Below are 9,316 nucleotides of genomic sequence, written 5' to 3'. Positions count from 1 at the left end.
CTCTGTCTGTCTATATCTCTGTCTGTCTATCTGTCTGTCTGTCTGTCTCTGTCTATATCTCTGTCTGTGTGTCTGTCTGTGTGTCTGTCTGTCTGTCTCTGTCTACCTCTGTCTGTCTGTCTGTCTCTCTGTCTGTCTCTGTCTATCTCTGTCTGTCTGTCTGTCTGTCTGTCTGTCTCTGTCTATATCTCTGTCTGTCTGTCTGTCTGTCTGTCTGTCTGTCTGTCTGTCTTGCTCCTTCTTTCCAATCAAACATCTATCGTCCTTATCTCTACTCCTTCTTGTTTGTGTTTGTTACTCTCTTGTAACACCTCTAATCTTCGCCACTTTTTACTTTATTGTGTTGCAAGTGCCGTAAAACTCTCTTACTAAAACTAAACACAAGACTCAAACTGTAGCAGTAATCACATATATTATGTATGCACGCTGTATATTTCAGATGTTGTCAGTGGGAATTATCCGCAGCTATGGTTTTTTCTGTCAGCCTGTCAACTATGATGACACTGCCATTGGTATTCGGGTGAGTCATTCACTTTTACACTTTGACCAGCCTTCTCATTTTCCTTATAGGATTTTTCTGTTTGAATCAAGAGACAAACGTAGGCTACTTTTGAGGCAAACATTTCAGAAAGCTAGATACTATTACTAGATGCGCTCTGCTGATCTGTAATTCTGATAAAATTGTCCTTTTAGTGCAGCCTCAAATTCGCAGCTTTGAATGTCTAAGTTCCCTTACTTCGATGAATTAAACATTATCACTTGCACTGCATGTACAAAAAATCAATTCGATATTTTTATACAATAAACATCCCTTGTTCCCTCGAAGAAAACTATCAGTCAGAAGTAAAAGACGTAGGCTTCTGATCTGTAACAAAGAAAGATGCAGAAGGTCATTTTTTCCATTATACGTTAAACTTCTACCATCATTTTCATATGTAAGTGTTCTTATGACCTTAAGAGCATGCAATATCAGAATACCATTCAGTTACAATCAGAATACTGAGTAGGCCTACTTATCTAACTTCACACTATTAATGTTCATAATTATCGTTCATTTATGTTATAATGCATGTGACTGTGAGCACTATTAATGTTCATAATTATCGTTCATTTATGTTATAATTCATGTGACTGTGAGCCTGTGTGGGAGTGCAGGCATAGGCCCTACTATTATGTGAATTATGATTATGTGCACAGATGTGTGTGGAAGAGAGGATGTATGAGGGACGAGTGTGTGTGTATATATATATGGGTGTGCACAGATGTGTGTGGAAGAGAGGATGTGTGAGGGACGAGTGTGTGTGTATATGGGTGTGCACAGATGTGTGTGGAAGAGAGGGTGTGTGAGGGACGAGTGTGTGTGTATATGGGTGTGCACATGTGCGTGTGTATGCATGTGTGTGCTTGTTTGTGTGAGCATGTTTGTGTGTGTGTGTGTGCGCGCGCAAGTGTGTGTGTGCGCATGTATGTGCTCATGTGTGCGTGTGTATGTGTGTGTGAGCGCTGGCGGGCGCCTACGTGTGTGTGTATGTGTGTGTGTATGTGTGCACGTGGTGAAACTCCAAAGCATTGTGCCAGGATCTGGAAAATAAAGATGTATCTTATCTTATTTTTTTATCTTATTATCTCATCTTATTATCTTTATCGTATTATCTAATTATCTTATCCTACTATCTTACCTTAATATCTATCTAATTATCTGTCATATTATCATATCTTATTATTTTATCTTATTATCTTATTGTCTTATCTTATTGTCTTATCTTATTGTCTTGTCTTATCTTATTGTCTTATCTTATTGTCGTATCGTATTGTCGTATCGTATTGTCGTATCTTATTGTCGTATCTTATTGTCGTATCTTATTGTCTTATCTTATTGTCTTGACTTATTGTCTTGTCTTATTGTCTTGTCTTATCTTATTGTCTTATCTTATTGTCTTATCTTATTGTCTTGTCTTATCTTATTGTCTTATCTTATTGTCTTATTGACAGGAGGCCAACGCAGCGTGGTGGTACTTTTTCTCCAAGGTCATTGAGTTGTTGGACACGGTAAGTTCTGTTTGAGTTTGTGGGTGGTTGGTGGGTGCCCTGGTGTGGTTTGCTCCTTCTTTCCTATCAAACATCTGTCGTTTTTATCTCTCCTTCTTTTTTGCGTTTGTTACTCTCTTGTAACACCTCTAATATTCAACACCTATGTAACCTATCTGTGTTGCAAGTGCTGTAAAACTTTTGCTAAAACTTAACTAAAATTAAAAGGGCCCTAATTAAAAACAACATTGTTATTTTAGTTATGTTCCAGAAAAACATGAGAGGGTGGTTGGCGGGTGCTCTGGTGTGGTCGGCTCCTCTCCTTCCGTGGGTGGTTGGCGGGTGCTCTGGTGTGGTCGGCTCCTCTCCTTCCGTGGGTAGTTGGCGGGTGCTCTGGTGTGGTCGGCTCCTCTCCTTCCGTGGGTGGTTGGCGGGTGCTCTGGTGTGGTCGGCTCCTCTCCTTCCGTGATAGATGGAGGAGCTCTGGTGTGGTCGGCTCCTCTCCTTCCGTGGGTAGTTGGCGGGTGCTCTGGTGTGGTCGGCTCCAGCCGGTCGTCAGCGACTGGTCCGTGGGTGGTTGGCGGGTGCTCTGGTGTGGTCGGCTCCTCTCCTTCCGTGGGTGGTTGGCGGGTGCTCTGGTGTGGTCGGCTCCTCTCCTTCCGTGGGTAGTTGGCGGGTGGTTGGCGGGTGCTCTGGTGTGGTTTGCTTCTTCTTTCCTATCAAACATCTATCTTCTTTATCTCCCCTCCTTCTTTTTTTGTGTTTGTTACTCTCTTGTAACACGTCTAATCTTCTGCACTTTTAAGACCTTATTGTATTACAAGTGCCGTAAAACTCTTACTAAAACAAACCTTTCCTTCTTTCCTATCAAACATCCATTATCCTTACCTTTCCTCCTCCTTTTTTGGTATGTTATTTCCTGGTAACATGTTTGGGGACTCGTATTACGTGACCTATTTGTGTTGTTAGTGCCGTAAAACTCCTGTTAAAACTAAACTGGAAACACAACGTTGTCAATAATATATTATATAAACTGAAATTTTGAAATATTTCATATATTTAGACAGAACTTGTTTTTCTGTCCAAAATGTCTACTGCAGTTTGTCTATAATATATTTTATATAAACTGAAATGTTTTAATATATTTAATATTTATACAGAACATGTATTTCTGTCAAATATGTCTACTAAAATTGTCAATAATATAATATTATATAAACTGAAATATTTTCATATTTATACAGAACTTTTTTTTCTGTCTAATATGTCTACTAAAATTGTCAATAATATACAGTATTATACAAAACTGAAATGTTTGAATAGTTCATATATTTATACAGAACCTTTTTTCTGTCAAACATGTCTACTAAAATTGTCAATAATAGATTTAGATCTATATTTTATATAAACTGAAATGTTTGAATATTTCATTTTTATACAGGACAAGTTTGTCTGTCAAATATGTCAACAAAAGTTGTCAATAATAGATCTTTATTTTATATCAACTGAAATATTTGAATTTTCATTTTTATACGAACGTCAAATAGCTATGTCTACAAATTTTGTCAATAATATATAAATAAAAACTGAAATGTTTGAATATTTCATATATTTTATACAGAACATGTTTTCCCCACAGACATTTTTCATCCTGCGTAAGAAGAATCGCCAGGTGACGTTCCTTCACGTCTACCACCACAGTACCATGATGGTCATCTGTTGGTACGTGGCCAAGTACGTGCCGGGCGGAGAAAGTGAGTAGTCTGAGGACCGGTATTCAACAACGCCTGACTTGGGAGACATCACGATGTTTACTTTTATATTTTATATATTTGTGAGGCATCGTGGTGAAATCAGGCGCTCGTCAAAATAATGAAATCGAAGGAAAAAACATTTTAATTGAAATTTTGTTTTTAGGTTCAACACCTTTTATGTTGATAGGAAAAGACGTTTACTTGTGAATGTTACTGAAAACCCTTGTTGAAAGGCAAAAAATATGTAATTTTCAGTTTTCAAGGACTCTTGAGCTATTGAAGTTACCAAATTTTGGCGCCATTTTCTCATTAATTTAACCACTGAAACCAGCTTACCCCTCTTTCTTCAATCGCAATTATCTCAACTTCTATTCAAGCTTGTTGGATATTTTTTCATTGAAAGCAAGGCAAATGAATAAGCTTTTAGATAATATCAATAGCTCCATATGTCCGAAAATTGACGAGCGCCTGATTCCTCCACGTTGTGACACATATCTTCATTTCAGCTGTAAGGTGTGAGACTCGGACATACGCCATTTTGTCCGAAAATTGATGTTATGATGGAGATTTCCACTCTGAGTGAACTGTTGATTGGTTGTTTTGAAGAAATTGATAGTGTGTGGTCACTAGATTCTGCACCCTCTCTCTCTCTCTCTCTCTCTCTCTCTCTCTCTCTCTCTCTCTCTCTCTCATTCTCTCTCTGTCTCTTTCTCTCTCTCTCTTTCTCTCTATCTCTTTCTCTCTCATTCTCTCTCATTCTCTCTCTCTCTCTCTCTCTCTCTCTCTCTCTCTCTCTCTCTCTCTCTCTCTCTCCCTCTCTTCTGTCTCTCTCCCTCTCTTCTGTCTCTCTTTCTTTCTCTCGCTCTCCTGTTTCTCTCTTTGCCTCTGAATATGATCTCTATCCCTCGGTGTTGAAATGGTCGTTAAACCTTTAAACTATAAACAGTTTGTGGGTGTTTGGCGGGTGCTCTGGTGGGGTTTACTCTTTCTCTCCTATCGAACATCTATCTTCTTTATATCTCCCCTCCTCCTTTTTTTTGGGTGTCTATTACTCTCTCTCTTGTAATACCTCTAATCTTCAGCATCTGTATAACTTAATTGTGTTGCAAGTGCTGTAAAACTCTTACAAACTAAAACAAACAAATTTATACAATGTCATTTATTTATTTATATATATTCCTCTTGTGCTGTGTTCCCCGTGTCCAGAGTTCTACAACGGCGGCTTCAACTGTCTGGTGCACGTGTTCATGTACACTTACTACGGGCTGGCGGCCATGGGGCCGGGCATTCAGAAATACCTCTGGTGGAAACGTTACCTCACCGAATTCCAGTTGGTGAGTAGAAATATATATATATAAGTGAAGCGGGCTGACAAAATGAGTTACTTCTCGGATTCAAGACTTTTGGAAAAAGATATAGACCTATCGCGCGTATAGGTGAAGTTTTTATAATTCATTAGTAGGGCCTATGGAATAATAACAGGCGTGTTATAGGTAAAGAATATGACATTAAGTTAAAAATTTTTACAGATTTGACCCTTGTGTCGATTTTTGGCCAATATCTCCATTTTGTAGATTGTGAGAAGTAACTCGTTTTGTCAGCACGCCTCACATATATGTACACAGTTGTGGCACGACGCGGTGGAATCAGGCTCTCGTCATTTTCTGGGCATACGGAGTTGATGGTATCATCTTAAGTTACGGCCTGTCCATTTTCCTTGTTTTGGGTGAAAATAATATCCATCTACGTTGAATAGAAGTCTAGATATATATGTGTGATTGAAGGAGGGGAGAGTCATCTTGTTTCAGAGGTAAAATTAGCGAGAAAATGGCAGCCAAAGTTGAGTTATTTCTTTAGCTTTAGAGTCCGTGGAAACTGAAAATTTACATTTCTTCTGTCTTTAATCAACGATTTTCGTCAAATCCACACAGAAATGAGTTCTTTAATGGACATGAAAGGTGTTGAACCAAAAAACAAAAATTCAATAAAAATTACCAAACCTGCGGGAAAATGCCAATTTTTTTACTTTTATTAATTTGACGAGCGCCTGATTTCACCACACTGCCTCACAGAGTTCCAATTGGTGAGTATAAATATAAATAAACACACGACTGTACTCATCATCACAGCGTTGGTACTTTATCACAGCGTAGGTACTTTGGCCTAGATCATTTCATGGTACAGAGTTGGTGTAGAATAACACAAAGGTTTTGAACATCTGTCTCTGGCTGGTAAAACTGCAGGCAAATGAGGCAGGGGTAGACGCACTGACATGGTAATGAGATATATATATATATATATATATATATATATATAGGTTTTTTTTAGAGCATCCGAGCGAAGAAAGGAATGGGGTACTATGATCACTAGTGTCTGTTGCAGATATGGCACTTGATGAATGATGGTGATGACAGCCTAGAGGAAACAAAAATGGGGACTTGGTTTTTGTTTAGAGAATTTTATGGTAGTGTAAGAATTGAGGTTCAATTTCATTCGTAGGAGCATAGTAGGCCTACAGTATAACACAGAAAGGTCAAACACAGAAGACTCGAAATCACGCATCCTTTAAACTGTGCCTGTGGTCCCTTTTTTTTCGTCTTTATCTTTGTGAGATATCCCTGGAACTACCGAGGCCGGTCCCGACGATTTCGAGCGATCTGTGTTATACTGTATAATATATACTAGTTCCTAATTCCCCTTAAAAGATTTGTGTCAGTGGGGACGTAAGACTTCTCCTATTACAATGAGTACGTGGGTGGTTGGAGGGTGCTCTGGTGTGGTTTGCTCCTTCTTTCCTATCAATCATCTTTCATCCTAATCTCTCCTCCTTCTTTTTGCTGTTTGTCACTCTCTTGTAACACCTCTAATCTTTGGCACTTATATGACCTTATTGTGTTGCAAGTGCTGTAAAACTCTAACTAAAACTAAACTGAACAAAGTACGGTACGACTATAAGTATGGAATACCAGTAGCAACGGTACGACTGTAGTTGTGTGGAATACCAGTTGCAAGTGTTTCACTATATACTATATAGTCATGAATTCAGGAAATTCAATTGTCAATCTCTCTGCATGAGTTGTTAGTCAGAGGGTGATCTGGTGTGGTCTCCTCCTTCTTTCTCATCAAACATCTACTATCCCTATCTCTCCTCGCTCTTTCTCATCAAACATCTACTATCCCTATCTCTCCTCCTTCCTTCTCATCAAACATCTACTGTCCCTATCTCTCCTCCCTCTTTCTCATCAAACATCTACTATCCCTATCTCTCCCTCTTTCTCATCAAACATCTACTATCCCTATCTCTCCTCCTTCCTTCTTATCAAACATCTACTATCCCTATCTCTCCCTCTTTCTCATCAAACATCTACTATCCCTATCTCTCCTCCTTCCTTCTCATCAAACATCTACTATCCCTATCTCTCCTCCTTCCTTCTTATCAAACATCTACTATCCCTATCTCTCCTTCTTTCTCATCAAACATCTACTGTCCCTATCTCTCCCTCTTTCTCATCAAACATCTACTATCCCTATCTCTCCCTCTTTCTCATCAAACATCTACTATCCCTATCTCTCCCTCTTTCTCATCAAACATCTACTGTCCCTATCTCTCCCTCTTTCTCATCAAACATCTACTATCCCTATCTCTCCCTCTTTCTCATCAAACATCTACTATCCCTATCTCTCCTTCTTTCTCATCAAACATCTACTGTCCCTATCTCTCCTTCTTTCTCATCAAACATCTACTATCCCTATCTCTCCTCCTTTTTCATCAAACATCTACTATCCCTATCTCTCCTCCTTCCTTCTCATCAAACATCTACTATCCCTATCTCTCCTCCTTCTTTCTCATCAAACATCTACTATCCCTATCTCTCCTCCTTCTTTATCATCAAACATCTACTCTCCCTATCTCTCCTCCTTCTTTTCTTTGTATATCACTCTTCACTAACGCCTCTAATCAAGACTTATCTTCACGTGTGCTTCCCGAGAATGTTTCTGAGTGTTATAGGGTCTGCCTGGGTCATAAGAAAATGTGTGTGTGCCAAAAGAAAGGTACCAAAATTCGGATTTTGACCATTTTGAGTTAAGGGTTGTACCTTATAGGAAATTCATTGTTGAACACAGGGGTCATTGAATTTTTTTTAGATATCTCAAGCATACTGTACATTTTGCGAGATAGGGTATGAAAATATAATTTTGAGAAAATGAGCTTTTAAGTTTAACAAACGTGAGAACACATACAAACTTAAAAAAACGATTTTTTAAATGTATTTATTCTCGGAAAATTCATATCCAATTTGGCTATCAGTTGGTATCGATATGCTATCAGTTGGTATCAATATGCTATCAGTTGGTATCAATATGCTATCAGTTGGTATCAATATGCTATCAGTTGGTATCAATAGGCTATCAGTTGGTATCAATAGGCTATCAGTTGGTATCAATAGGCTATCAGTTGGTATCAATAGGCTATCAGTTGGTATCAATAGGCTCTCAGTTGGTATCAATAGGCTATCAGTTGGTATCATTATGCTATTCAATGGTAAAACATAGCAGAGAAGAGAAATCTTGCTACAACAATAGATTTTAACACCTTTTAGAAGCAGTTTTCATTATTTGTTGTTATTATACCCCTCAAAATAATTCAAAATAAAATATTTAGAAGTCAAATCAACGAAAACTCTATGAGCACATTGTAAAAATATGGTGGATCTATCTTTTTTTAAAGGAAACATTTTGATCAAAAAAGTGATTTTTGTCATGATCAGCCTGTAGTTGGAAACAGTCTGTGGAGACTGGGTACCTTTCTCTAGGCGCACACACATAGAGTGTACAGCGTATATATCATCTATATGATAGAGCCTGCTGTCGAACGGGGATATGCGCTATACAAATGCTATTTATATATATATATAAATAGCATTTGTATAGCGCATATCCCCGTATGACTTATGTTGCAAGTTTCAGAGAACTTTCACTGAGACTAAAACTAATTGTCTCTTTTTCAGATTCAGTTCCTGTTTGTGAACATACGCTGCATCGGATCCTTCTTCAACGGACCGTGCGAGTACCCGCGGTGGATCAACATTGTAGCGTTATTCTACTCAAGCTCTCTGCTCCTTCTCTTCCTCAACTTCTACCTCAAGTCCTACAAGGCAAAGCCCTTCGCTCTCAACGGAAAAGACAAAGTCAACGGATCGGCAAACGGAGGAAAAAACGGGCTCGTAGAAGATATAAAGAAAGGAAACTAAGGCTCACTGAACTGAAATCGCATTAGTCTTTTTAAAAAAATAATTTTTGTTATCGTTTGTATTATGCTCGTTTGATAGATTTCACGTTTATTTACTGTATTTTTTAGATTTTATATGGTCGCTTTTTGGGACAAGCGGGCTAACCCAGATTACGGGGGTTTCCAGAAATCTTGACCTACACCAAAAGTGGGCATTGCCCTACCTATAGGAGAAGTTTGGTTTCATTGGTATGTATATTTGTTTGGTTATAGAGAAAACTCTCCTTGTCTTTTGAAGAAACTG

At 38.4% G+C, this 9,316-nt stretch overlaps 1 protein-coding gene across 1 annotated transcript; it reads left to right on the top strand.

The window, feature by feature from the left end:
• Positions 1 to 439: 439 nt before the first annotated feature.
• On the top strand, positions 440 to 9,090 carry LOC101853579 (elongation of very long chain fatty acids protein 4; the record flags this gene model as incomplete). Its single annotated transcript, XM_005106634.3, is given in 5 exon segments — positions 440 to 520; positions 1,993 to 2,049; positions 3,668 to 3,782; positions 4,989 to 5,116; positions 8,792 to 9,090. Coding segments are annotated over 5 exon segments (624 nt in total), but the record flags the coding sequence as incomplete, so codon positions are not given.
• Positions 9,091 to 9,316: the final 226 nt, after the last annotated feature.

Source organism: Aplysia californica, unplaced genomic scaffold, assembly GCF_000002075.1.
Source record: "Aplysia californica isolate F4 #8 unplaced genomic scaffold, AplCal3.0 scaffold00547, whole genome shotgun sequence".
In the NCBI taxonomy this organism is placed as follows: domain Eukaryota; kingdom Metazoa; phylum Mollusca; class Gastropoda; order Aplysiida; family Aplysiidae; genus Aplysia; species Aplysia californica.
This window is presented reverse-complemented; position numbering and strand designations above follow the sequence as displayed.